This window comes from Heptranchias perlo, unplaced genomic scaffold (assembly GCF_035084215.1).
Source record: "Heptranchias perlo isolate sHepPer1 unplaced genomic scaffold, sHepPer1.hap1 HAP1_SCAFFOLD_537, whole genome shotgun sequence".
Taxonomy (NCBI): Eukaryota; Metazoa; Chordata; class Chondrichthyes; order Hexanchiformes; family Hexanchidae; genus Heptranchias; species Heptranchias perlo.
In genome coordinates this window covers 1-17,505 of record NW_027139556.1, presented here as the reverse complement: position 1 = coordinate 17,505, position 17,505 = coordinate 1, and the positions used below count along the sequence as shown (strand labels likewise).

General features: G+C 53.8%; 1 protein-coding gene across 1 annotated transcript in view; it reads left to right on the top strand.

The window, feature by feature from the left end:
* LOC137315128 (prickle planar cell polarity protein 3-like) overlaps nt 1–16,489 on the top strand; it is a gene marked incomplete at its 3' end in the record, with an annotated part of 141,712 nt that extends 125,223 nt beyond the window's left edge. The window contains 5 exon segments of the mRNA XM_067980033.1: nt 3,139–3,276; nt 5,684–5,887; nt 6,517–6,703; nt 16,055–16,161; nt 16,163–16,489. Of these exon segments, the coding sequence (XP_067836134.1) occupies nt 3,139–3,276; nt 5,684–5,887; nt 6,517–6,703; nt 16,055–16,161; nt 16,163–16,489 (963 nt within the window).
* Nucleotides 16,490–17,505: the final 1,016 nt, after the last annotated feature.

Here is a 17,505-nt window from a genome sequence, read left to right as displayed (position 1 = left end):
GGGGGTTTATATACAGAATAACAGATACCCGGGAGTGAGTTACAGGCTGGAATATAATCGAGGGGTTCGGGGGGGGTTTATATATAGAATAACAGATACCCGGGAGTGAGTTACAGGCTGGAATCTAATCGAGGGGTTCGGGGGGTTTATATATAGAATAACAGATACCCGGGAGTGAGTTACAGACTGGAATCTAATCGAGGGGTTCGGGTGGGTTTATATATAGAATAACAGATACCCGGGAGTGAGTTACAGACTGGAATCTAATCGAGGGGTTCGGGGGGTTTATATATAGAATAACAGATACCCGGGAGTGAGTTACAGACTGGAATCTAATCGAGGGGTTCGGGTGGGTTTATATATAGAATAACAGATACCCGGGAGTGAGTTACAGATTGGAATCTAATCGAGGGGTTCGGGGGGTTTATATATAGAATAACAGATACCCGGGAGTGAGTTACAGACTGGAATCTAATCGAGGGGTTCGGGGGGTTTATATATAGAATAACAGATACCCGGGAGTGAGTTACAGACTGGAATCTAATCGAGGGGTTCGGGGGGGTTTATATATAGAATAACAGATACCCGGGAGTGAGTTACAGACTGGAATCTAATCGAGGGGTTCGGGGGGTTTATATATCGAATAACAGATACCCGGGAGTGAGTTACAGACTGGAATCTAATCGAGGGGTTCGGTGGGGTTTATATATAGAATAACAGATACCCGGGAGTGAGTTACAGATTGGAATCTAATCGAGGGGTTCGGGGGGTTTATATATAGAATAACAGATACCCGGGAGTGAGTTACAGACTGGAATCTAATCGAGGGGTTCGGGGGGTTTATATATAGAATAACAGATACCCGGGAGTGAGTTACAGACTGGAATCTAATCGAGGGGTTCGGGGGGTTTATATATGGAGTAACAGATACCCGGGAGTGAGTTACAGGCTGGAATCTAATCGAGGGGTTCGGGGGGTTTATATGTAGAATAACAGATTCCCGGGAGTGAGTTGCAGGCTGGAATCTAATCGAGGGGTTCGGGGGGGTTTATATATAGAATAACAGATACCCGGGAGTGAGTTACAGACTGGAATCTAATCGAGGGGTTCGGGGGGTTTATATATGGAGTAACAGATACCCGGGAGTGAGTTACAGGCTGGAATCTAATCGAGGGGTTCGGGGGGTTTATATGTAGAATAACAGATACCCGGGAGTGAGTTGCAGACTGGAATCTAATCGAGGGGTTCGGGGGGTTTATATATAGAATAACAGATACCCGGGAGTGAGTTGCAGACTGGAATCTAATCGAGGTGTTCGGGGGGGTTTATATATAGAATAACAGATACCCGGGAGTGAGTTACAGGCTGGAATATAATCGAGGGGTTCGGGGGGGGTTTATATATAGAATAACAGATACCCGGGAGTGAGTTACAGGCTGGAATCTAATCGAGGGGTTCGGGGGGTTTATATATAGAATAACAGATACCCGGGAGTGAGTTACAGACTGGAATCTAATCGAGGGGTTCGGGTGGGTTTATATATAGAATAACAGATACCCGGGAGTGAGTTACAGACTGGAATCTAATCGAGGGGTTCGGGGGGTTTATATATAGAATAACAGATACCCGGGAGTGAGTTACAGACTGGAATCTAATCGAGGGGTTCGGGTGGGTTTATATATAGAATAACAGATACCCGGGAGTGAGTTACAGATTGGAATCTAATCGAGGGGTTCGGGGGGTTTATATATAGAATAACAGATACCCGGGAGTGAGTTACAGACTGGAATCTAATCGAGGGGTTCGGGGGGTTTATATATAGAATAACAGATACCCGGGAGTGAGTTACAGACTGGAATCTAATCGAGGGGTTCGGGGGGGTTTATATATAGAATAACAGATACCCGGGAGTGAGTTACAGACTGGAATCGAATCGAGGGGTTCGGGGGGGTTTATATATAGAATAACAGATACCCAGGAGTGAGTTACAGACTGGAATCTAATCGAGGGGTTCGGGGGGTCTATATATAGAATAACAGATACCCGGGAGTGAGTTACAGACTGGAATCTAATCGAGGGGTTCGGGGGGTTTATATATAGAATAACAGATACCCGGGAGTGAGTTACAGACTGGAATCTAATCGAGGGGTTCGGGGGGTCTATATATAGAATAACAGATACCCGGGAGTGAGTTACAGACTGGAATCTAATCGAGGGGTTCGGGGGGTTTATATATAGAATAACAGATACCCGGGAGTGAGTTACAGACTGGAATCTAATCGAGGGGTTCGGGGGGTTTATATATAGAATAACAGATACCCGGGAGTGAGTTACAGACTGGAATCTAATCGAGGGGTTCGGGGGGTTTATATATAGAATAACAGATACCCGGGAGTGAGTTACAGACTGGAATCTAATCGAGGGTTTCGGGGGGTTTATATATAGAATAACAGATACCCGGGAGTGAGTTGCAGGCTGGAATCTAATCGAGGGGTTCGGGGGGTTTATATATAGAATAACAGATACCCGGGAGTGAGTTACAGGCTGGAATCTAATCGAGGGGTTCGGGGGGTTTATATATAGAATAACAGATACCCGGGAGTGAGTTACAGACTGGAATCTAATCGAGGGGTTCGGGGGGGTTTATATATAGAATAACAGATACCCGGGAGTGAGTTACAGACTGGAATCTAATCGAGGGGTTCGGGGGGTTTATATATAGAATAACAGATACCCGGGAGTGAGTTACAGACTGGAATCTAATCGAGGGGTTCGGGGGGTTTATATATAGAATAACAGATACCCGGGAGTGAGTTACAGACTGGAATCTAATCGAGGGGTTCGGGGGGGTTTATATATCGAACAACAGATACCCGGGAGTGAGTTACAGACTGGAATCTAATCGAGGGGTTCGGGGGGGTTATATATAGAATAACAGATACCCGGGAGTGAGTTACAGACTGGAATCTAATCGAGGGGTTCGGGGGGGTTTATATATAGAATAACAGATACCCGGGAGTGAGTTACAGACTGGAATCTATTCGAGGGGTTCGGGGGGGTTTATATATAGAATAACAGATACCCGGGAGTGAGTTACAGACTGGAATTATTGTCCTGTGTGCGGTCTGTTCTCCACAGCCTCAGTACTGTAGTTCCTTGGACGAGGAGGAGGAGAATGAACTGAGATTGTTCAGGCAGCAACGTAAACGAGAGAATCTGGGCCGTGGGACTGTGCGTCCATTCCCGGTGATCATAACTGGGGCGATCTGCGAACAGGTATCTCCCTCACCTCCTTCCTCGTCTGCTGCCAGTCTCGTCCGACACCCTCTCCCTCCTCCCTGCCTCTTCACCGAGTTGCAAACGGACACCATCTCCCACTCCACCTCCTCATTCACATCGAGTGTCGAGCACAGAAACAGGCCATTCGGCCCAACCGGTCTATCCCGGTGTTTATGCTCCACACGAGCCTCCTCCCTCCCTACTCCATCTCACCCTATCACCCTCTCCTTCTGTTCCTTTCTCCCTCATGTGTTTATCGAGCTTCCCCTTAAATCCATCGATTCTATTCCCCTCGACCACTCCCTGTGGGAGCGAGTTCCACATTCTCACCGCTCTCTGGGTAAAGAAGTTTCTCCTGAATTCCCCGATTGGATTTATTAGTGACTCTCTTATATTGATGGCCCCCTCGTTCTGGTCTCCCCCACAAGTGGAAACATCTTCTCTCCGTCTACCCTATCGAAACCCCTTCGTAATTTTAAAGACCTCTATCAGGTCACCCCTCAGTCTTTTCTTGTCTAGAGAAAAGAGCCCCAGTCTGTTCAGTCTTTCCTGATAGTTATAACCTCTCAGTTCTGGTGTCATCCTTGTAAATCTTTCTTGCACCTTCTCCAGTGCCTCGATATCCATTTAATAATATGGAGACCAGAACTGTGCCCAGTGCTCCAAGTGTGATATGGAGACCAGAACTGTGCCCAGTGCTCCAAGTGAGATATGGAGACCAGAACTGTGCCCAGTGTTCCAAGTGTGATATGGAGACCAGAACTGTGCCCAGTGCTCCAAGTGTGATATGGAGACCAGAACTGTGCCCAGTGTTCCAAGTGTGATATGGAGACCAGAACTGTGCCCAGTGTTCCAAGTGTGATATGGAGACCAGAACTGTGCCCAGTATTCCAAGTGAGATATGGAGACCAGAACTGTGCCCAGTGCTCCAAGTGAGATATGGAGACCAGAACTGTGCCCAGTATTCCAAGTGTGATATGGAGACCAGAACTGTGCCCAGTGCTCCAAGTGTGATATGGAGACCAGAACTGTGCCCAGTATTCCAAGTGAGATATGGAGACCAGAACTGTGCCCAGTATTCCAAGTGTGATATGGAGACCAGAACTGTGCCCAGTGCTCCAAGTGTGATATGGAGACCAGAACTGTGCCCAGTGCTCCAAGTGTGATATGGAGACCAGAACTGTGCCCAGTATTCCAAGTGTGATATGGAGACCAGAACTGTGCCCAGTGCTCCAAGTGTGATATGGAGACCAGAACTGTGCCCAGTGCTCCAAGTGTGATATGGAGACCAGAACTGTGCCCAGTATTCCAAGTGTGATATGGAGACCAGAACTGTGCCCAGTGCTCCAAGTGTGATATGGAGACCAGAACTGTGCCCAGTATTCCAAGTGTGATATGGAGACCAGAACTGTGCCCAGTGCTCCAAGTGTGATATGGAGACCAGAACTGTGCCCAGTGCTCCAAGTGTGATATGGAGACCAGAACTGTGCCCAGTGCTCCAAGTGTGATATGGAGACCAGAACTGTGCTCAGTGCTCCAAGTGTGATATGGAGACCAGAACTGTGCCCAGTGCTCCAAGTGTGATAAGGAGACCAGAACTGTGCTCAGTGCTCCAAGTGTGATATGGAGACCAGAACTGTGCCCAGTGCTCCAAGTGTGATATGGAGACCAGAACTGTGCACAGTGCTCCAAGTGTGATATGGAGACCAGAACTGTGCCCAGTGCTCCAAGTGTGATATGGAGACCAGAACTGTGCCCAGTGCTCCAAGTGTGATATGGAGACCAGAACTGTGCCCAGTGCTCCAAGTGTGATATGGAGACCAGAACTGTGCCCAGTGCTCCAAGTGTGATATCGAGACCAGAACTGTGCCCAGTGCTCCAAGTGTGATATGGAGACCAGAACTGTGCCCAGTGCTCCAAGTGTGATATGGAGACCAGAACTGTGCCCAGTGCTCCAAGTGAGATATGGAGACCAGAACTGTGCCCAGTGCTCCAAGTGTGGTCTAACCAAGGTTCTATACAAGTTTAACATAACTTCTCTGCTTTTCAATTCTATCCCTCTAGAAATGAACCCCAGTGCTTGGTTTGCCTTTTTTATGGCCTCATTAACCTGCGTCACTACTTTTAGTGATCTGTGTATCTGTACCCCCAGATCCCTCTGCTCCCCTACCCCATTTAGACTCTTATTATCTGAACAGTATGTGACCTCCTTACTCTTTGTACCTCATACTTATCTGCATTATAATTCATTTGCCCTCCTCGTCCCTCCACTTGCCCCCCTCGCGCCCCCCCTCGCGCCCCCCTTCGCGCCCTCCTTCGCGCCCCCCTCGCGCCCCCCTCGCCCGCTTTGTACGAGGCCGACTGACCGATCTCCACCTTCTCCTCCTCCCTCCTCCCCCACCAGTGCGGCCGCCAGGTCCGGGGCGGCAACCTGGCCGTCTTCGCCAGCCGGGCGGGCCATGGCGTCTGCTGGCACCCCGGGTGTTTCGCCTGCGCCGTCTGCGCCGAGCTCCTGCTGGACCTGATCTACTTCTACCAGGACGGCAAGGTCTACTGCGGCCGGCACCACGCCGACCGGCTCAAGCCCCGGTGCCAGGCCTGCGACGAGGTGAGTGACGTCCCCCGCAGTCGAATAGCCGCGACCACCGGTCAACCGGGGGGGATGCGCCGGTGAGCCCCGGGGCCTGCGCGTGGCCTGTCTCTGCACCCACTTTGCCCCCAACGCCCAAACAAACCCGGCCGACCAAAGGGCCCGCAGAGGATTGGTGGGGGGGGCGGCGGGGAATGGGGTGGTGGGGGTCCTGGATAGGAAGGGGGCGCGGTTGGATTTCTCAAGCGCGGCCCCCCGCCCCGACCCCGACGCCAACTCACGCCCCCACCACCAAGATCACGAAGCCTGCACTCAATTTTGATGCTGCCTTCCGCTGGAAGGTTTCCCCTCGTCGCTGGGGGGCCGGGCGGGGAGGGGGAGACCACCCTCCTTGGGGGGTGGGGCGGGTGGCCCTCCCACCTCCTTCCAAAGCCAGCGGCCCAGGCCGGAACGGTCAGGGACTTCCAGGGGCCTGGACGGTCCAGCTACAGGCCAACCATGACCAAACTCCATGAGCTTGGACGACATTGACCGAAAAACGCCCCGCGACACCCCCACGACCTTTTGGCTGAAAGATGGCGGTTGCGATGAGCCGAGTGTCCATACGTCTTCCCTTGGCCTAAATTCTTCCCCCCCTCTACCCCCAGATCATCTTTGCGGATTCGTGCACGGAGGCTGAGGGCAGGCACTGGCACATGAAGCATTTCTGCTGTTTTGAGTGTGAGGCAACGTTGGCCGGCCAGCGTTACGTCATGAAGGAGAGTCGGCCATTTTGCATCGCCTGTTACGAGGCCCTGTACGCTGAATACTGTGACGCCTGCGGGGAACACATTGGTGAGTAACTCCCGGCACACCTCAGGGTTAGATACAGAGTAAAGCTCCCTCTACACCGTCCCATCAAACACTCCCAGGGCAGGTACAGGGTTAGATACAGAGTAAAGCTCCCTCGACACTGTCCCGTCAAACACTCCCAGGGCAGGTACAGGGTTAGATACAGAGTAAAGCTCCCTCAACACTGTCCCATCAAACACTCCCAGGGCAGGTACAGGGTTAGATACAGAGTAAAGCTCCCTCGACACTGTCCCGTCAAACACTCCCAGGGCAGGTACAGGGTTAGATACAGAGTAAAGCTCCCTCTACACTGTCCCATCAAACACTCCCAGGGCAGGTACAGGGTTAGATACAGAGTAAAGCTCCCTCTACACTGTCCCATCAAACACTCCCAGGGCAGGTACAGGGTTAGATACAGAGTAAAGCTCCCTCTACACTGTCCCATCAAACACTCCCAGGGCAGGTACAGGGTTAGATACAGATCAAAGCTCCCTCTACACTGTCCCATCAAACACTCCCAGGGCAGGTACAGGGTTAGATACAGAGTAAAGCTCCTTCTACACTGTCCTATCAAACACTCCCAGGGGCAGGTACAGGATTAGATACAGAGTAAAGCTCCCTCTACACTGTCCCATCAAACACTCCCAGGGCAGGTACAGGGTTAGATACAGAGTGAAGCTCCCTCTACACTGTCCCATCAAACACTCCCAGGGCAGGTACAGGGTAAGATACAGAGTAAAGCTTCTTCTACACTGTCCCATCAAACACTCCCAGGGCAGGTACAGGGTGAGATACAGAGTAAAGCTCCTTCTACACTGTCCCATCAAACACTCCCAGGGCAGGTACAGGGTTAGATACAGAGTGAAGCTCCCTCTACACTGTCCCATCAAACACTCCCAGGGCAGGTACAGGGTTAGATACAGAGTAAAGCTCCCTCTACACTGTCCCATCAAACACTCCCAGGGGCAGGTACAGGGTTAGATACAGAGTAAAGCTCCTTCTACACTGTCCTATCAAACACTCCCAGGGGCAGGTACAGGATTAGATACAGAGTAAAGCTCCCTCTACACTGTCCCATCAAACACTCCCAGGGCAGGTACAGGGTTAGATACAGAGTGAAGCTCCCTCTACACTGTCCCATCAAACACTCCCAGGGCAGGTACAGGGTTAGATACAGAGTAAAGCTCCCTCTACACTGTCCCATCAAACACTCCCAGGGGCAGGTACAGGGTTAGATACAGAGTAAAGCTCCTTCTACACTGTCCCATCAAACACTCCCAGGGGCAGGTACAGGGTTAAATACAGAGTAAAGCTCCCTCGACACTGTCCCATCAAACACTCCCAGGGGCAGGTACAGGGTGAGATACAGAGTAAAGCTCCCTCTACACTGTCCCATCAAACACTCCCAGGGCAGGTACAGGGTTAGATACAGAGTAAAGCTCCCTCTACACTGTCCCATCAAACACTCCCAGGGCAGGTACAGGGTTAGATACAGAGTAAAGCTCCCTCTACACAGTCCCATCAAACACTCCCAGGGCAGGTACAGGGTTAGATACAGAGTAAAGCTCCCTCTACACTGTCCCCATCAAACACTCACAGAGTAAAGGGTATGGGGAGTGAGAGGGAGAGTGGGATTAGACTGGGTGGGATATTAAAGGGGACGGGGAGCGAGGGGGAGAGTGGGATTAGACTGGGTGGGATATTAAAGGGTGTGGGGAGTGAGGGGGAGAGTGGGATTAGACTGGGTGGGATATTAAAGGGGACGGGGAGTGAGGGGGAGAGAGGGATTAGACTGGGTGGGATATTAAAGGGGACGGGGAGTGAGGGGGAGAGTGGGATTAGACTGGGTGGGATATTAAAGGGGACGGGGAGTGAGGGGGAGAGTGGGATTAGACTGGGTGGGATATTAAAGGGTACGGGGAGTGAGGGGGAGAGTGGGATTAGACTGGGTGGGATATTAAAGGGGACGGGGAGTGAGGGGGAGAGTGGGATTAGACTGGGTGGGATATTAAAGGGGACGGGGAGTGAGGGGGAGAGTGGGATTAGACTGGGTGGGATATTAAAGGGTACGGGGAGCGAGGGGGAGAGTGAGATTAGACTGGGTGGGATATTAAAGGGGACGGGGAGTGAGGGGGAGAGAGGGATGAGACTGGGTGGGATATTAAAGGGGACGGGGAGTGAGGGGGAGAGTGGGATTAGACTGGGTGGGATATTAAAGGGTACGGGGAGTGAGGGGGAGAGTGGGATTAGACTGGGTGGGATATTAAAGGGGACGGGGAGTGAGGGGGGAGAGTGGGATTAGACTGGGTGGGATATTAAAGGGGACGGGGAGTGAGGGGGGAGAGTGGGATTAGACTGGGTGGGATATTAAAGGGGACGGGGAGTGAGGGGGAGAGAGGGATGAGACTGGGTGGGATATTAAAGGGTACGGGGAGCGAGGGGGAGAGTGGGATTAGACTGGGTGGGATATTAAAGGGGACGGGGAGTGAGGGGGGAGAGTGGGATTAGACAGGGTGGGATATTAAAGGGGACGGGGAGTGAGGGGGAGAGTGGGATTAGACTGGGTGGGATATTAAAGGGGACGGGGAGTGAGGGGGAGAGTGGGATTAGACTGGGTGGGATATTAAAGGGGACGGGGAGTGAGGGGGAGAGAGGGATGAGACTGGGTGGGATATTAAAGGGTACGGGGAGTGAGGGGGAGAGTGGGATTAGGCTGGGTGGGATATTAAAGGGGACGGGGAGTGAGGGGGAGAGTGGGATTAGACTGGGTGGGATATTAAAGGGGACGGGGAGTGAGGGGGAGAGAGGGATGAGACTGGGTGGGATATTAAAGGGTACGGGGAGTGAGGGGGAGAGTGGGATTAGACTGGGTGGGATATTAAAGGGGACGGGGAGTGAGGGGGAGAGTGGGATTAGGCTGGGTGGGATATTAAAGGGGACGGGGAGTGAGGGGGAGAGTGGGATTAGACTGGGTGGGATATTAAAGGGGACGGGGAGTGAGGGGGAGAGTGGGATTAGACTGGGTGGGATATTAAAGGGGACGGGGAGTGAGGGGGAGAGAGGGATGAGACTGGGTGGGATATTAAAGGGTACGGGGAGTGAGGGGGAGAGTGGGATTAGACTGGGTGGGATATTAAAGGGTACGGGGAGTGAGGGGGAGAGTGGGATTAGACTGGGTGGGATATTAAAGGGGACGGGGAGTGAGGGAGAGAGTGGGATTAGACTGGGTGGGATATTAAAGGGGACGGGGAGTGAGGGGGAGAGTGGGATTAGACTGGGTGGGATATTAAAGGGTACGGGGAGCGAGGGGGAGAGTGGGATTAGACTGGGTGGGATATTAAAGGGGACAGGGAGTGAGGGGGAGAGTGGGATTAGACTGGGTGGAATATTAAAGGGGACGGGGAGTGAGGGGGAGAGTGGGATTAGACTGGGTGGGATATTGAAGGGGACGGGGAGTGAGGGGGACAGTGGGATTAGACTGGGTGGGATATTAAAGGGGACGGGGAGTGAGGGGGAGAGTGGGATTAGACTGGGTGGGATATTAAAGGGGACGGGGAGTGAGGGGGAGAGTGGGATTAGACTGGGTGGGATATTAAAGGGGACGGGGAGCGATGGGGAGAGTGGGATTAGACTGGGTGGGATATTAAAGGGGACAGGGAGTGAGGGGGAGAGTGGGATTAGACTGGGTGGGATATTAAAGGGTACGGGGAGTGAGGGGGAGAGTGAGATTAGACTGGGTGGGATATTAAAGGGTACGGGGAGTGAGGGGGAGAGTGGGATTAGACTGGGTGGGATATTAAAGGGGACGGGGAGTGAGGGGGAGAGTGGGATTAGACTGGGTGGGATATTAAAGGGGACGGGGAGTGAGGGGGAGAGTGGGATTAGACTGGGTGGGATATTAAAGGGGACGGGGAGTGAGGGGGAGAGTGGGATTAGACTGGGTGGGATATTAAAGGGTACGGGGAGTGAGGGGAGAGTGGGATTAGACTGGGTGGGATATTAAAGGGGACGGGGAGTGAGGGGGAGAGTGGGATTAGACTGGGTGGGATATTAAAGGGGACGGGGAGTGAGGGGGAGAGAGGGATGAGACTGGGTGGGATATTAAAGGGTACGGGGAGTGAGGGGGAGAGTGGGATTAGACTGGGTGGGATATTAAAGGGTACGGGGAGTGAGGGGGAGAGTGGGATTAGACTGGGTGGGATATTAAAGGGTACGGGGAGTGAGGGGGAGAGTGGGATTAGACTGGGTGGGATATTAAAGGGTACGGGGAGAGTGGGATTCGACTGGGTGGGATATTAAAGGGTACGGGGAGTGAGGGGGAGAGTGGGATTAGACTGGGTGGGATATTAAAGGGGACGGGGAGTGAGGGAGAGAGTGGGATTAGACTGGGTGGGATATTAAAGGGGACGGGGAGTGAGGGGGAGAGTGGGATTAGACTGGGTGGGATATTAAAGGGTACGGGGAGCGAGGGGGAGAGTGGGATTAGACTGGGTGGGATATTAAAGGGGACAGGGAGTGAGGGGGAGAGTGGGATTAGACTGGGTGGAATATTAAAGGGGACGGGGAGTGAGGGGGAGAGTGGGATTAGACTGGGTGGGATATTGAAGGGGACGGGGAGTGAGGGGGAGAGTGGGATTAGACTGGGTGGGATATTAAAGGGGACAGGGAGTGAGGGGGAGAGTGGGATTAGACTGGGTGGGATATTAAAGGGGACGGGGAGCGATGGGGAGAGTGGGATTAGACTGGGTGGGATATTAAAGGGGACAGGGAGTGAGGGGGAGAGTGGGATTAGACTGGGTGGGATATTAAAGGGGACGGGGAGTGAGGGGGTGAGTGGGATTAGACTGGGTGGGATATTAAAGGGGACGGGGAGCGAGGGGGAGAGGGGGATTAGACTGGGTGGGATATTAAAGGGGACGGGGAGTGAGGGGGAGAGTGGGATTAGACTGGGTGGGATATTAAAGGGTACGGGGAGCGAGGGGGAGAGTGTGATTAGACTGGGTGGGATATTAAAGGGGACGGGGAGTGAGGGGGAGAGTGGGATTAGACTGGGTGGGATATTAAAGGGGACGGGGAGTGAGGGGGAGAGTGGGATTAGACTGGGTGTGATATTAAAGGGGACGGGGAGTGAGGGGAAGAGTGGGATTAGACTGGGTGGGATATTAAAGGGGACGGGGAGTAAGGGGGAGAGTGGGATTAGACTGGGTGGGATATTAAAGGGTACGGGGAGTGAGGGGGAGAGTGGGATTAGACTGGGTGGGATATTAAAGGGGACGGGGAGTGAGGGGGAGAGTGGGATTAGACTGGGTGGGATATTAAAGGGGACGGGGAGTGAGGGGGAGAGTGGGATTAGACTGGGTGTGATATTAAAGGGGACGGGGAGTGAGGGGGAGAGTGGGATTAGACTGGGTGGGATATTAAAGGGGACGGGGAGTGAGGGGGAGAGTGGGATTAGACTGGGTGGGATATTAAAGGGTACGGGGAGTGAGTGGGAGAGTGGGATTAGGCTGGGTGGGATATTAAAGGGGACGGGGAGTGAGGGGGAGAGTGGGATTAGACTGGGTGTGATATTAAAGGGGACGGGGAGTGAGTGGGAGAGTGGGATTAGGCTGGGTGGGATATTAAAGGGGACGGGGAGTGAGGGGGAGAGTGGGATTAGACTGGGTGTGATATTAAAGGGTACGGGGAGTGAGTGGGAGAGTGGGATTAGGCTGGGTGGGATATTAAAGGGGACGGGGAGTGAGTGGGAGAGTGGGATTAGGCTGGGTGGGATATTAAAGGGTACGGGGAGTGAGGGGGAGAGTGGGATTAGACTGGGTGGGTTATTAAAGGGTACGGGGAGCGAGGGGGAGAGTGGGATTAGACTGGGTGGGATATTAAAGGGGACGGGGAGTGAGGGGGAGAGTGGGATTAGACTGGGTGTGATATTAAAGGGGACGGGGAGTGAGGGGAGAGTGGGATTAGACTGGGTGGGATATTAAAGGGTACGGGGAGTGAGGGGGAGAGTGGGATTAGACTGGGTGGGATATTAAAGGGGACGGGGAGTGAGGGGGAGAGAGGGATTAGACTGGGTGGGATATTAAAGGGTACGGGGAGTGAGGGGGAGAGTGGGATTAGACTGGGTGGGATATTAAAGGGGACGGGGAGTGAGGGGGAGAGTGGGATTAGACTGGGTGGGATATTAAAGGGTACGGGGAGTGAGGGGGAGAGTGGGATTAGACTGGGTGGGATATTAAAGGGGACGGGGAGTGAGGGGGAGAGTGGGATTAGACTGGGTGGGATATTAAAGGGGACAGGGAGTGAGGGGGAGAGTGGGATTAGACTGGGTGGGATATTAAAGGGTACAGGGAGTGAGGGGGAGAGTGGGATTAGACTGGGTGGGATATTAAAGGGTATGGGGAGTGAGGGGGAGAGTGGGATTAGACTGGGTGGGATATTAAAGGGTACGGGGAGTGAGGAGGAGAGTGGGATTAGACTGGGTGGGATATTAAAGGGTACGGGGAGTGAGGGGGAGAGTGGGATTAGACTGGGTGGGATATTAAAGGGTATGGGGAGTGAGGGGGAGAGTGGGATTAGACTGGGTGGGATATTAAAGGGTACGGGGAGTGAGGAGGAGAGTGGGATTAGACTGGGTGGGATATTAAAGGGTACGGGGAGTGAGAGGGAGAGTGGGATTAGACTGGGTGGGATATTAAAGGGGACGGGGAGTGAGGGGGAGAGTGGGATTAGACTGGGTGGGATATTAAAGGGTATGGGGAGTGAGGGGGAGAGTGGGATTAGACTGGGTGGGATATTAAAGGGTACAGGGAGTGAGGGGGAGAGTGGGATTAGACTGGGTGGGATATTAAAGGGTATGGGGAGTGAGGGGGAGAGTGGGATTAGACTGGGTGGGATATTAAAGGGTACGGGGAGTGAGAGGGAGAGTGGGATTAGACTGGGTGGGATATTAAAGGGGACGGGGAGTGAGGGGGAGAGTGGGATTAGACTGGGTGGGATATTAAAGGGGACGGGGAGTGAGGGGGAGAGTGGGATTAGACTGGGTGGGTTATTAAAGGGTACGGGGAGTGAGGGGGAGAGTGGGATTAGACTGGGTGGGATATTAAAGGGTACGGGGAGTGAGGGGAAGAGTGGGATTAGACTGGGTGGGATATTAAAGGGTACGGGGAGTGAGGGGGAGAGTGGGATTAGACTGGGTGGGTTATTAAAGGGTACGGGGAGTGAGGGGGAGAGTGGGATTAGACTGGGTGGGATATTAAAGGGGACGGGGAGTGAGGGGGAGAGTGGGATTAGACTGGGTGGGATATTAAAGGGTACGGGGAGTGAGGGGGAGAGTGAGATTAGACTGGGTGGGATATTAAAGGGGACGGGGAGTGAGGGGGAGAGAGGGATTAGACTGGGTGGGATATTAAAGGGTACGGGGAGTGAGGGGGAGTGAGGGATTAGACTGGGTGGGATATTAAAGGGTACGGGGAGCGAGGGGGAGAGTGGGATTAGACTGGGTGGGATATTAAAGGGGACGGGGAGTGAGGGGGAGAGTGAGATTAGACTGGGTGGGATATTAAAGGGTACGGGGAGTGAGGGGGAGAGTGGGATTAGACTGGGTGGGATATTAAAGGGGACGGGGAGTGAGGGGGAGAGTGGGATTAGACTGGGTGTGATATTAAAGGGGACGGGGAGTGAGGGGGAGAGTGGGATTAGACTGGGTGGGATATTAAAGGGTACGGGGAGTGAGGGGGAGTGAGGGATTAGACTGGGTGGGATATTAAAGGGGACGGGGAGTGAGGGGGAGAGTGGGATTAGACTGGGTGGGATATTAAAGGGGACGGGGAGTGAGGGGGAGAGTGGGATTAGACTGGGTGGGATATTAAAGGGTACGGGGAGCGAGGGGGAGTGGGATTAGACTGGGTGGGATATTAAAGGGGACGGGGAGTGAGGGGGAGAGTGGGATTAGACTGGGTGGGATATTAAAGGGGACGGGGAGTGAGGGGGAGAGTGGGATTAGACTGGGTGGGATATTAAAGGGTACGGGGAGTGAGGGGGAGAGAGGGATTAGACTGGGTGGGATATTAAAGGGGACGGGGAGTGAGGGGGAGAGAGGGATTAGACTGGGTGGGATATTAAAGGGGACGGGGAGTGAGGGGGAGAGTGAGATTAGACTGGGTGGGATATTAAAGGGTACGGGGAGTGAGGGGGAGAGTGGGATTAGACTGGGTGGGATATTAAAGGGTACGGGGAGTGAGGGGGAGTGAGGGATTAGACTGGGTGGGATATTAAAGGGGACGGGGAGTGAGGGGGAGAGTGGGATTAGACTGGGTGGGATATTAAAGGGGACGGGGAGTGAGGGGGAGAGTGGGATTAGACTGGGTGGGATATTAAAGGGTACGGGGAGCGAGGGGGAGTGGGATTAGACTGGGTGGGATATTAAAGGGGACGGGGAGTGAGGGGGAGAGTGGGATTAGACTGGGTGGGATATTAAAGGGTACGGGGAGTGAGGGGGGAGAGTGGGATTAGACTGGGTGGGATATTAAAGGGGACGGGGAGTGAGGGGGAGAGTGGGATTAGACTGGGTGGGATATTAAAGGGTACGGGGAGTGAGGGGGAGAGTGGGATTAGACTGGGTGGGATATTAAAGGGGACGGGGGAGTGAGGGGGGAGAGTGGGGATTAGACTGGGTGGGATATTAAAGGGTATGGGGAGTGAGGGGGAGAGTGGGATTAGACTGGGTGGGATATTAAAGGGGACGGGGAGTGAGGGGGGAGAGTGGGATTAGACTGGGTGGGATATTAAAGGGTATGGGGAAGTGAGGGGGAGAGTGGGATTAGACTGGGTGGGATATTAAAGGGGACGGGGAGTGAGGGGGGAGAGTGGGATTAGACTGGGTGGGATATTAAAGGGAGTGACTGTGGGGAGTGAGGGGGAGAGTGGGATTAGACTGGGTGGATATTAAAGGGGACGGGGAGTGAGGGGGAGAGTGGGATTAGACTGGGTGGGATATTAAAGGGGACGGGGAGGGAGGGGGGAGAGTGGGATTAGACTGGGTGGGATATTAAAGGGGACGGGGAAGTGAGGGAAGAGAGTGGGATTCGACTGGGTGGGATATTAAGGGGGACGGGAGTGAGGGGGAGAGTGGGATTAGACTGGGTGGGATATTAAAGGGTGCGGGGAGTGAGTGGCAGGAGTGGGATTAGACTGGGTGGGATTAAAGGGACGGGGAGTGAGGGAGAGAGTGGATTCGACTGGGTGGGATATTAAAGGGGACGGGGAAGTGAGGGGATCTCACAGAGCAGTCTGGAATTATTTTGGCTTGCAAGCGGTTAATTTGTTCTCTATCTCTCTCTCTCTCTCTCCCTCCAGGCATCGACCAGGGCCAGATGGCCTACCATGGGCAGCACTGGCACGCCAACCAAACATGCTTCCGCTGTGCCCGCTGCAGCCAATCCCTGTTGGGCCTCCCCTTCCTCCCCCAAGCAAGGCCTCATCTTCTGCTCCAAGGCCTGCAGCCTGGGCCGGGACCCCGAGGCCTCGGACTCGGGCGACTCCGCCTTCCAGGGGGCGCGGCACCGGGCGAGGCAGCAGGAGGCGAGGCCCGGGGAGGGCAGGGAGAAGCGAGGCGGCCTCCTCCTCCGCCACCCCGGAGGGCGGGCCATTGTCAGCGCCCAGAGGTCGGGGGTTGGGAAGCCTCGGGCCTGCTCGCCAACGGGGGCCGGAGAGCCGACGGGCGCGGAGGGCCGAGCGAACCTGTCGCCGCGACGACAGCGGTCCGACTGGAGGGAGGAACCACAGCGGCAGGTACGGCGACCAGCGGGGGAGGGAGGGCAGTCTTCATGGTCAACCGTTGCCTTGACAACACCCCTTCGCCCCAGGGGTCGGGGTTTTGACGGGAGGGAGCTTCACTCTGTATCTAACCCTGTACCTGCCCCGTGGAGTGTTTGATGGGACAGTGTCGAGGAGCTTTACTCTGTATCTAACCCTGTACCTGCCCTGGGAGTGTTTGATGGGACAGTGTAGAGGGAGCTTCACTCTGTATCTCACCCTGTATCTGCCCTGGGAGTGTTTGATGGGACAGTGTAGAGCGAGCTTCACTCTGTATCTAACCCTGTACCTGCCCTGGGAGTGTTTGATGGGACAGTGTAGAGGGAGCTTTACTCTGTATCTAACCCTGTACCTGCCCTGGGAGTGTTTGATGGGACAGTGTAGAGGGAGCTTTACTCTGTATCGAACCCTGTACCTGCCCTGGGAGTGTTTGATGGGGACAGTGTAGAGGGAGCTTTACTCTGTATCGAACCCCTGTACCTGCCCTGGGAGTGTTTGATGGGACAGTGTAGAAGGAGCTTTGCTCTGTATCTAACCCTGTACCTGCCCTGGGAGTGTTTGACGGGACAGTGTAGAGGGAGCTTTACTCTGTATCTAACCCTGTACTGCCCTGGGAGTGTTTGACGGGACAGTGCAGAGGGAGCTTTACTCTGTATCTAACCCTGTACCTGCCCTGGAGTGTTTGACGGGACAGTGTAGAGGGAGCTTTACTCTGTATCTAATCCTGTACCTGCCCTGGGAGTGTTGACGGGACAGTGTAGAGGAGCTTTACTCTGTATCTAACCCTGTACCTGCCCTGGGAGTGTTTGACGGGACAGTGTAGAGGGAGCTTTACTCTGTATCTAACCCTGTACCTGCCCTGGGAGTGTTTGACGGGACAGTGTAGAGGGAGCTTTACTCTGTATCTAACCCTGTACCTGCCCTGGGAGTGTTTGATGGGACAGTGTCGAGGGAGCTTTACTCTGTATCTAACCCTGTACCCTGCCCTGGGA